The sequence below is a fragment of the Coregonus clupeaformis genome, unplaced genomic scaffold, assembly GCF_020615455.1.
Source record: "Coregonus clupeaformis isolate EN_2021a unplaced genomic scaffold, ASM2061545v1 scaf0663, whole genome shotgun sequence".
Lineage (NCBI taxonomy): Eukaryota > Metazoa > Chordata > Actinopteri > Salmoniformes > Salmonidae > Coregonus > Coregonus clupeaformis.
This window is the reverse complement of record NW_025534118.1, coordinates 61666-76982: the sequence shown is the minus strand read 5'-3', so window position 1 is coordinate 76982 and position 15317 is coordinate 61666. Positions and strand designations below refer to the sequence as shown.

The 15317-nt window shown below is 42.6% G+C and overlaps 1 protein-coding gene and 1 long non-coding RNA gene across 2 annotated transcripts; one reads left to right on the top strand and one right to left on the bottom strand.

Moving 5' to 3' along the window:
- Positions 1-293: 293 nt before the first annotated feature.
- Positions 294-3898, bottom strand: LOC123485376 (zinc finger protein 239-like). Its single transcript, XM_045216285.1, has 2 exons — positions 3788-3898; positions 294-2001 (listed from the first exon to the last, which is right to left on the bottom strand). The coding sequence occupies exon 2, from the start codon at positions 1895-1897 to the stop codon at positions 770-772; it is 1128 nt and encodes a 375-aa protein (XP_045072220.1). The 5' UTR covers positions 1898-2001; positions 3788-3898; the 3' UTR covers positions 294-769.
- Positions 3899-10287: 6389 nt separating this feature from the next.
- LOC121546338 lies at positions 10288-15017 on the top strand. The gene is made up of 3 exons (XR_005996368.2): positions 10288-10365; positions 10559-10730; positions 14890-15017. It is a non-coding gene; the product is annotated as an uncharacterized LOC121546338 (long non-coding RNA).
- Positions 15018-15317: the final 300 nt, after the last annotated feature.

Below are 15317 nucleotides of genomic sequence, written 5' to 3'. Positions count from 1 at the left end.
GTCGATTAGGTTAGTATTGTTGATTAACTACAACGTTGTTGATCCGTCCTCAGTTTTCGCCTATCATAGCCATTCAACTCTGTAACTGTTTTTAAAGCCACCATTGGCCTCATAGTGAAATGACTGAGCGGTTTCCTTCTTCTCCAGCAACTCAGTTAGGAAGGACGCCTGTATCTTTGTAGTGACTGGATGTATTGATACACCATCCAAAGTGTAGTTAATAACTTCACCATGTTCAAATGGATTTTCAATGTCTGCTTCTTTTTTTTACCCATCTACCAATAGGTGCCCTTCTTTGAGAACCACTGGAAAACCTCCCTGGTCTATCTGGTTGAATCTGTGTTTGAAATTCCCTGCTTGACTGAGGAATTACTATACATTCTGAAAGTAATGCATTGCTGACCACAGTGGCTATAGTTATTATTACTCAAAATACAAAAAGTAACTTGTTATGGTACCTTGTTAAAGGACTAATGTAATATTTCTAGTATTGATTTATGCAGATAGAAACAATGGATTTCTGGAAGAAAAAACAACAACACTTTAATTCAAATGTGACCTCATGGCATAATTAATACTCTTTAGTACATTTTCATTTCATGAGAATAATGGAAAAGAACATGAGGTTTCACAGGATAATGTGCAGAGTCTAGTGTTCCTACTGCTCTCCCTCTTGCCTGTCTTCCACTCTGTTTCCAGCTGTCTTAACAATGTGTTGAATATAAAACTTTATTCAAAATAAGGGTTAACAGAATAATGACCAAAACAGTCAGTCAATCTTAGTTAGATATGCAGTTGCCCAGCTTGGCAACTCCATTATGAGGCCAGGATCAGGCACTGCACTGCGCACTGCCTCCTGGTGTTCTTTCAGGCTTCCTTCGCATTTAAAACAACTCCCACGCTGATCAGAGCTGTGTGGTTTCTCTCCTGTGTGTATTCTCTGGGGTTGCTTTAGATTTCCTTCCTCACTGAAGCTCTTCCCACATTGGGAGCAGTGGTAAGGCTTCTCCCGTGTGTGTATTCGCTGATGTTCCTTAAGGCTTCCTGAATAGTTGAAGCTCTTCCCACATTGGGAGCAGTGGTAAGGCTTCTCCCGTGTGTGTATTCTCTGATGACTCTTAAGGCTTCCTTCCAATTTAAAACTCTTCCCACAATGACCACAGCTGTATGGTTTCTCTTCTGTGTGAATTTTCTGGTGTCTCTTTAAGTTCCCTAACTCACTGAAACTCTTCCCACACTGAGAGCAGTGGAAAGGCTTCTCCCCTGTGTGCATTCTCTGATGTTTCTTTAGGTCTCCTGCCTGACTGAAAGCCTTCCCACACTGAGAGCAGTGGTGGGGCTTCTCTCCACTGTGTATTCTCTGATGACTCTTAAGGCTTCCTTCCAATTTAAAACTCTTCCCACAATGATCACAGCTGTATGGTTTCTCTCCTGAGTGAGTTATCTGGTGTGACTTTAGTCGATAAGACTGACTGAAACCCTTCCCACACACAGCGCATTGGTAAGGGTTTTCTCCTGTGTGAGTGAGCAGGTGTTTCTTTAGGTTTCCTACCAGACTGAAAGTCTTCTCACACTGAGAGCAGTGGTAAGGCTTCTCCCCTGTGTGAGTGAGCTGGTGTTTCTTTAGGTTTCCTACCAGACTGAAACTCTTCTCACACTGAGAGCAGTGGTACGGCTTCTGTCCACTGTGTGTTCTCTGATGTTTCTTAAGGGAGTCTAACCAACTAAAACTCTTCCCACATTGGCCACACGGGTAAGTCTTCTTCCTTTTGTGAGTCTGTTTTGATTTGAGGTGAGTGGGACAAATAAAACTGCCTCTGCAATCTGAGCAGGGGTGGGGCCTACAAGTGTGCCTTCTCAACTCATCTGGCTCATAGAAACTAGTGGAGCAGTCCATGCAGTGGTGATGTTTCTGTCTTGAGTTCCTCTGTCTGTGTTGTTTATGGTATCCTGATGCTGTGGTACTGGGATCGCTATCTGAACCTGGGTTGGAGCTCTCTCCTGTGGGATTATGGACAGATATTGTGTTAGAATCAGGAACAGATGGACAGATACAGTGCATTCGGAAAGTATTCAGACACCTTGACTTTTTCCACATTGTTACATTACAGCTTTATTCTAAAATTGATTAAATTACTTTTTCCCCTCATCAATCTACACAGAAGGGTACCAAAAAATGTCTGCAGCATTGAAAGTAGGCAAGAACACAGTGGCCTCCATCATTCTTTAAATGGAAGAAGTTTGGAACCACCAAGACTCTTCCTAGAGCTGGCCGCCCGGCCAAACTGAGCAGGGAGGTGACCAAGAACCTGATGGTCACTCTGACAGAGCTCCAGAGTTCCTCTGTGGAGATGGGTGAACCTTCCAGAAGGACAACCATCTCTGCAGCACTTCACCAATCAGGCCTTTATGGTAGAGTGGCCAGATGGAAGCCACTCCTCAGTAAAAGTTTGCCACAAGGCACCTAAAGGACTCTCAGACCATGAGAAACAAGATTCTCTGGTCTGATGAAACCAAGATTGAACTCTTTGGCCTGAATGCCAAGTGTGAAGTCTGGAGGAAACCTGGCACCATCCCTATGGTGATGCACGGTGGTGGCAGCATCATGCTGTGGGGATGTCTTTCAGCGGCAGGGACTGGGAGACTAGTCAGGATCGAGGGAAAGATTAACGGATCAAAGTACAAAGAGATCCTTGACGAAAACCTGCTCCAGAGCACTCAGGACCTCAGACTGGGGGCGAAGGTTCACCTTCCAACAGGACAACGACCCTAAGCACACAGCCAAGACAACACAGGAGTGGCTTTGGGACAAGTCTCTGAATGTCCTTGAGTGGCCCAGCCAGAGCCTGGACTTGAACCTGATCTAACATCTCTGGAGAGACCTGAAAATAGCTGTGCAGCGACGCTCCCCATTCAACCTGACAGAGCTTGAGAGGATCTGCAGAGAAGAATGGGAGAAACTCCTCAAATACAGGTGTGTCAAGCTTGTAGCGTCATACCAAAGAAGACTCAAGGCTGTAATCGCTGCCAAAGGTGCTTCAACAAAGTACAGAGTAAAGGGTGTGAATACTTATGTAAATGTGATTTCAGTTTTTTTTATTTTTATAAATCTGCAAAAATGTCTAAAAATCTGTTTTTGCTTTGTCATTATGGGGTATTGTGTGTAGATTGATGAGGGGGGGAAATAACAATTTAATCAATTTTAGAATAAGGCTGTAATGTAACAAAGTGTGTAAAAAGTAAATGGGTCTGAATACTTTCCGAATGCACTGTATGTGGTTAGAATCAGGAACAGAGCATCGAATGGGAATTTTAAAGTAACTGTCCAGAAGAAATCTCACTTTTAAAAGTTACTATTCTGTTAACGCATACCCAAATAATGTTGTTGACTCGTCCTATATTCGTATTTTGGAAGGAAAATGATTTCACTCATATTGTAAATAATTATAGGTCATATTTCATAGAAATCTGGAAAATCTAGACAGTTACTTTAAAAGATGCAAGTAGAAGCACAATAATAGTTTTGGAATCCCCTGAAAACACCTGAACTTACCTGGATCACTGATACTATCTACTTCTTCCTCTAGATCCAAGGCTCCAACCTCTCTCCGTACTCCACACCTGAACTTACCTGGGTCACTGATACTATCTACTTCTTCCTCTAGATCCAAGGCACCAACCTCTCTCCGTACTCCACACCTGAACTTACCTGGGTCACTGATACGATCTACTTCTTCCTCTAGATCCAAGGCACCAACCTCTCTCCGTACTCCACACCTGAACTTACCTGGGTCACTGATACGATCTACTTCTTCCTCCTCTTCCTCTAGATCTGGAGCAGACACATCCCTGTTCTCCTCTTCTTCTTGTACTCCACTCTCCTCCACTTCCTCCTGGACTTCAATCTCCTCTTCTTCTTCTTTGACTTCTGTCTCCTCTTCTTCTTCTTCTTCGACTTCTCTCTCCTCCACCTCCTCTTTGACTGCTCTCTCCTCCACCTCCTCTTTGACTGCTCTCTCCTCCACCTCCTCTTTGACTGCTCTCTCCTCCACCTCCTCTTTGACTGCTCTCTCCTCCACCTCCTCCTTGACTGCTCTCTCCTCCACCTCCTCTTTGACTGCTCTCTCCTCCACCTCCTCTTTGACTGCTCTCTCCTCCACCTCCTCTTTGACTGCTCTCTCCTCCACCTCCTCTTTGACTGCTCTCTCCTCCACCTTCTTTTTGACTACTCTCTCCTCAATCTCCTCTTTGACTGCTCTCTTCTCTACCTCCTTCTCTTCTTTAACTTCCATCTTCTCCTCCTCTTCAGACTTGGTAGGCTATGAGGTGGATTTGTAGCTAGTGTGGTTAAAACAGGCCCAAACAGTAGAGGTTGAGTTCCACATAGCTTGATAGTACAAGCTACAATACATAAAATGGTTTTCTAAAGTTGTTTTCTACCTAGCTATGAAATTACCACGTTCTAAGTACATGATTGATAGCTACTAGCTAGATTAATCAAAACACAGGGACCTACCTATAAGCCATGTGGTCTAGTTTTACCTCAGAGTAAATACTATATAATGGGGACGATTGGTAAAAAATGCTACTACAGTTAGAAAGCCAACTAGCTAGTAGCTATCAATCACGATTTTTATGTATTTATTTTATTTAACCTTTATTTAACCAGGTAAGCCAGTTGAAAACAAGTTCTCATTTACAACTGCGACCTGGCCAAGATAAAGCAAAGCAGTGCGGAAAAAACAACAACAACACAGAGTTACATATGGAATAAACAAAACGTACAGTCAATAACACAATAGAAAATCTATATACAGTGTGTGCAAATGTAGTAAGTTATGGAGGTAAGGCAATAAATAGGCCATAGTGCAAAAAAATTACAATTATAATTTAGTATTAACACTGGAGTGATAGATGTGCAGAAGATGATGTGCAAATAGAGATACTGGGGTGCAAATGAGCAAAATAAATAACAATGTAAATAACAATATGGGGATGAGGTAGTTGGGTGGGCTAATTACAGATGGGCTGTGTACAGGTGCAGTGATCGGTAAGCTGATCTGACAACTGATGCTTAAAGATAGTGAGGGAGATAAGGGTCTCCAGCTTCAGAGATTTTTGCAGTTCGTTCCAGTCATTTGCAGCAGAGAACTGGAAGGAATGGCAACCAAAGGAGGTGTTGGCTTTGGGGATGACCAGTGAGATATACCTGCTGGAACGCATACTACGGGTGGGTGTTGCTATGGTGACCAATGAGCTAAGATAAGGCAGGGATTTGCCTAGAAGGGATTTATAGATGACCTGGAGCCAGTGGGTTTGGCGACGAATATGTAGTGAGGGCCAGCCAACGAGAGCGTACAGGTCACAATGGTGGGTAGTATATGGGGCTTTGGAGACAAAACGGATGGCACTGTGATAGACTACATCCAATTTGCTGAGTAGAGTGTTGGAAGCTATTTTGTAAATGACATCACCGAAGTCAAGGATTGGTAGGATAGTCAGTTTTACGAGGGCATGTTTAGCAGCATGAGTGAAGGAGGCTTTGTTACGAAATAGGAAGCCGATTCTAGATTTAACTTTGGATTGGAGATGCTTAATGTGAGTCTGGAAGGAGAGTTTACAGTCTAACCAGACACCTAGGTATTTGTAGTTGTCCACATATTCTAAGTCAGAGCCGCCGAGAGTAGTGATTCTAGTCGGGCAGGCGGGTGCAAGCAGCGTTCGATTGAAGAGCATAAGAATGCGGTGATTGACAGAGTCAAAAGCCTTGGCCAGGTCAATGAAGACGGCTGCACAGTACTGTCTTTTATCAATCGCGGTTATTATATCATTTAGGACCTTAAGCGTGGCTGAGGTACACCCATGACCAGCTTGGAAACCAGATTGCATAGCGGAGAAGGTACGGTGGGATTCTAAATGGTCGGTGATCTGTTTGTTAACTTGGCTTTCAAATACTTTCGAAAGGCAGGGCAGGATGGATATAGGTCTGTAACAGTTTGGATCTTTGAAGAGGGGGATGACCGCGGCAGCTTTCCAATCTCTGGGGATCTCAGACGATACGAAATAGAGGTTGAACAGGCTGGTGATAGGGGTTGCGACAATTTCGGCGGCTAATTTTAGAAAGAAAGTGTAATGATGAAATGTCATAGTATTGTGAGGACAGAGGTAGAGTTACTAGATAAGTGGTTTGGTTCCACTGAGTCTACATTCCTTATGTCAAAGTAGATTAGTGATGGTCAGGGTAGTGTGATTGATGGACAGGATGTAGTGACCTGGGGCAAAGGGTAATAACAACAGAGAAAGGGAGTGCTATGATGGTTACCAGATGTATGTGAAAGGAAGGAGAGCCAAAGGTATATAAGGTAGAGTGTCTTCTTTGTTCAAGTTAGTTGGAAACGTCAAAAGGCAAAGCTCTGTCCTTTGGTGTATCTAACCCGGTACTGATCATTAAACATATGCATTAAACTGTCTACAAAGTGTCTAAGTACATCCTTGCATCCTTGATTTCTTTGATACCCGAAAAACTCATCATAACAGAAAGGGTCCAGATTGTCTAGCCCAGCTGATTTGTAGGGGTCCAGATTTTGCAGCGGAGGGTGCAGAGCTGGTGGCCGGGGTAGGGGTAGCCAGGTGGAAAGCATGGCCAGCCGTAGCAAAATGCTAGTTGAAATTTTCGATTATCGTAGATTTATCGGTGGTGACAGTGTTTCCTAGCCTCAGTGGGAGGAGGTGCTCTTATTCTCCATGGACTTTACAGTGTCCCAACACTTTTTGGAGTTAGTGCTACAGGATGCAAATTTCTGTTTGAAAAGGTTAGCCTTTGCTTTCCTAACTGATTGTGTATATTGGTTCCTGACGATATTAGGCCTCCTACGGTTAGAAAGCCAACTAGCTAGTAGCTATCAATCAAGATTTTAGGCCAACGTTAGCTGGCAGCTAGCCTCTGCAGAGTCCCCAACTTCTTCTTCTTCGATGAGGTTTAACGGCGGTTGGCATCCAATAAATGTTGCATTACTGCCACCAACTAGACTAGAGTATAACTCCGTTATACTTTGCTTGAAAAAAGGGAAAGAAATCAACCAATACCCTACCATCTAACCCTCATTAAAAACCCACCACCCTACTCCACTATTTAAACATTTCTAGTCCTACAGGCCAACAGCCTGAAAGGACGGGACACCACCACTCAACACACCATGTAACTCTTCTGATGTCAAAACTCTTCTTACATTCCATCCCTGCAGTACAGTTGATAACCATTGCTATGAACGCTAAAAAGCCAATCTTACTGAAGCATGTATCACTCGTTGGCCTATCCCTCTATACTGATACAGATCTGCAACTCACACGAATCCTCTCAGGATCCCTCCCCCTTTATCCATCTTCCTCAACTATCTTCACTGCCTCAGCATATTATGTTGTGGCATATTTGTCCTTATACTGATCAAAGAACCAAAGTATTTCCAGAGTTTTTGTAGAATTAAGATAGACTTTATTACAATGGAGAAAGCCGAGTGGTCTGCAGAGCATTTCCCTTCCACCTCTCAGCTCTCAGCTTATATAGTCATTTTACATACATTTTAGCTTAACCCCTCCCTCTTGGGTTCCCCCACCCCTGTCTCCAGTTTCCACCTCTTGACCACTCCGCCCACTTCCTTAGTCTATGATAGTGGCGAAATCTGACTTCCCCTTGTTCTATGTATTCAGTTTGAACTCTGTTCAACCCTGGCTCACCCTGTCTTGACCTGGAGATTGATTGTGGACATGGTAGGTCCACAATCAATCTCTCAAACATACCCAAGCCCAACCCCTCTCTCCCACCCCGTCATGCTGTAATTAATCAAGAAGACGCCCAAGGAGAGACAAAGGGTTTAGCCTGAACTCTGTTCAACCCTGGCTCATTCCAGGGATATGCCTAAGGAGAGCCACAGGGTCACAGTCTGGTTTCAGTCACTGATAAGATAACTGTAGAATTTGATCCGATGATAGGTCAGATGCCCATTTTACACACACACAAACCTAGTGAGAGGAACTAATTAAGTTATTGCCTAGCAACGGTGCTGTACCAATCTAAAAAATCCATATCAATGTAAAAATCCACATCAACGACACCCTCTGCTCTACTCTAACCCTGGTAACCTCAACCTGCCTTTTTCGCACCAGACATTTCTGATCCCCAGCCCTTTGGGCACCAGTGGCGTGTATTCATGGATGCCAAGGGAAGCCAGGCTTCCCCCGCAAAAAATTTACCAATAAAAAATTAACATTATTTATCTTTCATCTCTCTGTGTTTCATAATTGTCCTTCAATTCGCAAGAGGCTGAATGTATCTCACCGGAGAAAGCATCCGAGCGAGCGAAACAGCGCCCCTGTCTCTGTAAGCCATCTATCTGATGCTGTCTGAACAAAAAGAGTATGACATTGTTTCCGCCTGTAGCATTGAATGCAAGGGAAGCCAGCAAGCATTTGGCCTCCCTTGATAAAAAAAGTAAAAAATAATAGCCAATCAGTGTTGAGCTAAACTGAGTGAGCTCAACTGTAAATGGTCCTGGCACACCAAAAAAAAGTGTCAAGTGAAGCCAGGTTGGATTTGGCGTCACTCCTGTCAAATCGCATTGAGAGCATACATCATTGACAGAAACAACTTGAATTGTTGCATCTTGTTGTGTTGTTGTCCTCCGGTGGCTAGCTAACTATGTTGAAATGTCTAAGTTGAAATGTTGCTGGAATAGTGGAGGGAGCTCCTGTTGTCTTTGCGACTTGGGGTAACTCTCCGTGGTTCTAAATCAATAGTTTTTAGTAGTCCGAAAATGACAGAAACATTACTTGCTTGACCATGCAGTAGGTCATGTAACTGTTTTTTACATGCAATAAGCTTTGTGGACTTCACCGGACAGAGGTTGCTTTCCGGTTTCGTGATGAAACAAAGGTGTGGTTGATTTTATTCTGCCACTGTGTCTTCTTATTGTCTCGGCCTTCAGGCCTATATATCACGGTCGCAAGGCATATCAATTAACAGGTTATAGAGCAAACAACGCAATTATCACAACACATAGGTTGTTTTTTTTCTTCCCCAGTGATTTTACCCATACACCGTTACTGATGGGCACCGCTACAATGAACACATACCGCTTATTTCCCCAATGCTACACATTACTTTGTCCCATGCCCTTCTGCACACTTCTCACACCTAGGAACCTACCTCCTACACACTGCTGCCACATGCCCATAAACTTGACACCTGTACCAACGTAATGTATTCGACACATAAGCTCATACGGGATCCGAGTCCCTAACAACCGGATGTTCCAGTTTTCAGGGGAAACGGAAAACGCAAGCCTGTGATGCGAATTACGCTTTTGGACGTTAAGAAGGGGTCAGTACTATCTGGGATCCTTTGGACGTCCCTACCCTAACCATAACCATTTTAAATGTGAACTTCAATTTGGGGGAGACCGGGACGTCCCAAGGATCCCAGATTGCACATACCGTTAACAAGGCGACACTCCTCTTCGACATTTACTGGATTGGTTGAACAGTGCAGAAGAGAACCTCCCCCGACAGTTGTTTTTCCTTCTCGTCAAGACCAGTGAGAGAGTTATTTTACGCTGGCCCGGGTTGAACAGGGCCCGTCATTTTATCAGGTGAAAGCTGGGAGGGAGGAGCGCCTCTCTCAAATCGAAAAGTAATCTGCATCACTCGGTCATGTTGTTTACAAGGCAGCATGGTGCATCATCCAGAACATACATCTATTTCCATAAATGTTAGGATTTTCGAACTAATTTTCATTGGGAAGGCAGATAAAGCGTTTTTATTAAAAACAATAACTTTTGCATGAGAAAGCACAGAATTCTACTAATTACTACACGTGCTAAATAATTATGCAAATTTTTGTTTTGAGCCTACTTAGCTGTCAAAACAGAGCGGGGCACCTGGCTATCGCCAGGGAGGCAACTCGGTTCCAAATAGAGCGTAATCACCTTTCAGCCGGTGCAAAACACACCGCGATTAATATAACCGTCTCATTAGTTTATTTTACGCCTGTTAGGTTAGCTGTCAGCCAGCTAGCAACTAGATAGGTAGTAACAAAACAAGCTAACGGCAGTACCGAAGATTCCTACTCCTCGATAAGCCTTGCATGCTTTAATCACACATATTCAACAGCTCAAACTCACATTTAAAAGTTGAAATGTCCTTATCGTCACCTGTTCGACCGAGTAATGAAACAAGAAAATGTTGAGATCCAGTAGGACTGTAAACTTCCGTCCATTAGCTTAAACCGGAAGTGACGTTCTATTTGTGCTGCGGTCAGTTAGGCTGTTTTGTTTGATGCAGTGCTGCTAACATCAGAAGCTGGTATTTTTGGTGAGTGAAATAGTGCCAACATGTTCAACAATAAACCGTAATATTTCCGCCGTTATCATTTCACCTTTGTCTCCACATATACGTGTATCATTGCTAATTGTATCTAGTAGCCCTCTGTCTTGTCTGTCTTGTCTTGTCTGTCTGCAAGCATCAGTTCTGCAATAATAACCTTGAACATTTTGCCTCTGTTTAGGCCAGTAAGAGCCTTTGAAGCCACCGAGCCGCCGTTATCATACTCATCCTTTCGGGGCTTTGATTAATGGAAGTGAATCAGGGAAAAACTATATCCCGACATTAAAATAGCCAACAACGTGTCAACAATGCCACGATGTGCGGCATATGGATGCAGCCAGCACCAATTCAAGGTATGTGCATGGGCGGTGTGTTCAATAGGGCGATATGGGCGACGCACTGCCAAACGGGAAAAGGAAGGGATTTTTTTTCTAATCAATTATATCATGGCAACAGTAGTTCAGTGTTCACGTCTGATCTGCCAGCCACTAAATGTCCAATCAGGCTAAAGTCGTGCTTCAAATGTCCCCGCCCGTTTTGGGGCGATTTCAGTCAGGTTGAAAATCGCCCAGAAGTCTCTCATAGCCTCTAATGTAAAATATTTTTTTTCAAATTTCTGAGCTTTCAATACATTCTCTATGGGTGTCTGAGGGCTTGCACTTACGCGCTTTCGTCATACGTAACGTAACGTAACCATGAACGGCAGACAGCAACGCTTGGACAGCGACTGGTGTAACCGACATGCACCATCTTTCAGAAAAGATTAAGAAAAATGAGCTGTCAAAGACCCACATTGATAGCTGTTTGAGATTGTCTGCTTTGGTGAGAGTGAATATTGCCACTCAACTGGATGAGGGATACAGGCTAGCTGTCCGCCGCCACAACGATGAGGTTAGCAACAGCAGAGTCGTGAACACTGTCTACGAGAATCGAGACGACCTCATAGAATGTTTTGAAGCCATCCGGACGGGTTCATTGGGTTCATTTGACCAGCCCACCGTACCAGAAGCTACAGAATAAGGACATCGATGCTGTCTTTATCAAACGTGCCCTCGACAGCTTCGCAAGCAGTGTGCAGGCCATAAGGTAAGATAAAGATTAAACAATATCATTCGATCTTTCTCAAAGCAGAGCTTTATTTGAAAATGTATGCATGAAAGGAGACTGCATTTCTGTTTGAAATTACATTATTGTCATTATATATGGCCAGTGGTGTAATCTATCTTATTTTATATACTATGTGTACTGTACAGTGGTGCTCATAAGTGTATGAACACATTCTAAAGCTGACTAAAAGAGGAATAAAAAAATAAAAAAATCATCTTTTGGAAATTGATCTTAATGACTTAATTAAAAAAGTTGGAAAATCCAACCTTTAAGGACACCAATTTTCTTTTCTTTTTTATTCCTCTTTTTAGTCAACTTTAGCATGGGATCATAAGCTTATGAGCACCACTGTATACTGTGCTGAACATCCAGGCTATGTGAGACACAAAGGCTAACTTAAACACTAAAGACTTTATGCATCCCTGCCCATTTTAAGTGGAACTGAAGTATTTGTACTATACATGGATACATTGCATATACCTGTGCATCACATAGACAACAATACTGTACAAAGCCAACAAACACATTGGTCTGTTTGCCTTCAGGGACTCCTCTCAACAGCAGCTGCAAGAAGCAACAGGAGCCAAAAGACCCAGAACAGCTTTGAGAGAAGAGGAGAAGCAGAGGCTGTCTGAAGAGGTCTGCAACACCATCCTGGATCACACCAAAGAAAGGTTCTCTTTCTCTGGCCACCTTGTGAGTGCTACCTTACTGCAAGCAGACATGTTTGAAAGGTACTGCCATTCAAAAAAATAAAAAATCTGTTCATGTTCATTTTTACAAATCTATACAATTGGCCAGAATATGGTTGTTCATATTTACAAATCTATACAATTGGCCAGAATATGGTTGTTCATTTTTACAAAGCCATACATATTGTTTATGCAGTGTTGAGGAATGTGAAAGAACACCCTTGATTATTTTTACTGTGATAACTTATTTTGCTTTTGTAAGCCAACACTTTTGAGATCAGTCAATAAATGCTTCTGGTATTGACTTATATGCTGCCCCTGTCTTCATGTTGTTGCTGGACATATCTTTTTAAAAATGTGTGTAGGTCACCTAAATCATCAGAAAAATTGCCCCTCCTGAGAATTTTTTCAGGAGCCGCCACTGGGTATGTGTGAAAACTTTTCATATGTAAGTATCGAAATGAATAGTGTAGAAAATGTAATTTTTGGTCAATTTTATAGAGACAGACTGCTCCTGGCAGCTTGCGGTACTGTGTAACCATGGCAACGCACGTAAGCAAACGTCCGTGTAAGCGCCTAGTTTACAAACCCATTGACATGGATAAAGTGGTGATACCTGTGTACAATGTAACTGCTGTTCTTATGGATTTTCTAATAGTCCTTTCACAACTGTTGAACAAATATTGTGCATTGACAATGAATGCAGTTAATGATAGCAACAGCCTAGTACTACTACATTACATGATAAGGCCACCAGTGAACCCAGTGTTTTTTTTACAGTCTGAGTGAACCAGTTACTAGCTAGGTTTATTGTTCTAACTCATTTATTGCCATTTCATTTTATGGGGGAGTAACTTTAGATCAGATTGATCTTAAATTGGTCAGCAATACTGAAAACATTATTATGGGATCATGCATTAACTAATCCAGCTTTAGATTATAGATCGACATTGTGTTGTTTTGTAGTGTAGAGGTAAGCTACATGTTAGTTTTTTTGTCTTGTTTTTTTATTCCGGACACTAATACATACTTTTCTTAAACAATACATAGTATTGTATGAACTGAACGGAAGCCAATCATTTCTTAATAAAATGGAGAATATAAAAACATTTAGGATTTTTTAAATTGAGTTCTTATGTTGCAGTCCCCACTACTAAAGCAAATATAAAGAAATGCTTAAATGCATAGATGTTTGTCCTTGAAACATGACATTGAAATACTGTACATTCCCATTATTTCCTATGGAGGCTGTTCCTTATAAGGTGTACCATAATGGCGGAAGGTGACTTCAGAACAGCGCCCCCGGTCAGTCATCTAATGTATACATTCAGTGCCTTGCAAAAGTATTCATCCCCCTTGGCGTTTTTCCTATTTTGTTGCGTTACAACCTGTAATTTAAATGGGTTTTTATTTGGATTCCATGTAATGGACATACACAAAATAGTCCAAATTGGTGAAGTGAAATGAAAAAAATAACTTGTTTCAAAAAATTCTAAAACATAAATAACGGAAAAGTGGTGCGTGCATATGTATTCACCCCCTTTGCTATGAAGCCCCTAAATAAGATCTGGTGCAACCAATTACCTTCAGAAGTCACATAATTAGTTAAATAAAGTCCACCTGTGTGCAATCTAAGTGTCACGTGATCTGTCACATGATCTCAGTATATATACACCTGTTCTGAAAGGCACCAGAGTCTGCAACAACACTAAGCAAGGGGCACCACCAAGCAAGCGGCACCATGAAGACCATGGAGCTCTCCAAACAGATCAGGGACAAAGTTGTGGAGAAGTACAGATCAGGGTTGGGTTATAAAAAAATATCAGAAACTTTGAACATCCCACGAAGCACTATTAAATCCATTATTAAAAAATTGAAAGAATATGGCACCACAACAAACCTGCCAAGAGAGGGCCGCCCACCAAAACTCACGGACCAGGCAAGGAGGGCATTAATCAGAGAGGCAACAAAGAGACCAAAGATAACCCTGAAGGAGCTGAAAACCTCCACAGCGGAGATTGGAGTATCTGTCCATAGGACCACTTTAAGCCGTACACTCCACAGAGCTGGGCTTTAAGGAAGAGTTGCCAGAAAAAATCTATTACTTAAAGAAAAAAATAAGCAAACACGTTTGGTGTTCGCCAAAAGGCATGTGGGAGACTCTCCAAACATATGGAAGAAGGTACTCTGGTTGAGCTTTTTGGCCATCAAGGAAAATGCTATGTCTGGCGCAAACCCAACACCTCTCATCACCCCGAGAACACCATCCCCACAGTGAAGCATGGTGGTGGCAGCATGCAATGTTTTTCATCGGCAGGGACTGGGAAACTGGTCAGAATTGAAGGAATGATGGATGCCGCTAAATACAGGGAAATTCTTGAGGGAAACCTGTTTCAGTCTTCCAGAGATTTGAGACTGCGACGAAGGTTCACCTTCCAGCAGGACAATGACCCTAAGCATACTGCTAAAGCAACACTCGAGTGGTTTAAGGGGAAACATTTAAATGTCTTGGAATGGCCTAGTCAAAGCCCAGACCTCAATCCAATTGAGAATCTGTGTTATGGCTTAAAGATTGCTGTACACCAGCAGAACCCATCCAACTTGAAGGAGCTGGGGCAGTTTTGCCTTGAAGAATGGGCAAAAATCCCAGTGGCTAGATGTGCCAAGCTTATAGAGACATACATACACAACCCTAATTCTATTCCATCCTCAGGTGCTGTTGACAAGTCTGAGTTGGAACCAGATGATCTTCCAGGCCTCAGTGAGGCAAGAGAACCAACATTCAATGTGATTGTCAAAGAGGAGGAAGAAAAGGAGGAAGAGGAGGAGGAGGAGGATGACATAGTTGACCGAGGCAAGTCCAGGTTGGGGTGTGTGGTATGGAGAGAACATTAGTAGTAGTGTCATAGTAATGTTGATAGTATTGTGATAGTAGTATGATCTGTTACTTACACTGTATCGTATGCCACACATTGAGTGACCGCCCGCCCACTGACTACCTACACGCACGCACACGTTTTGTGTTTGGTATAAATGAACTATTCTAGCCTGGTTAAACCAGACTGAACGCTGAACTAAACAATAGTTTAACCAGGCTAAATCTATTCCATTGTCTCTCTAGGTTCAGACTGCAGGGCCAGT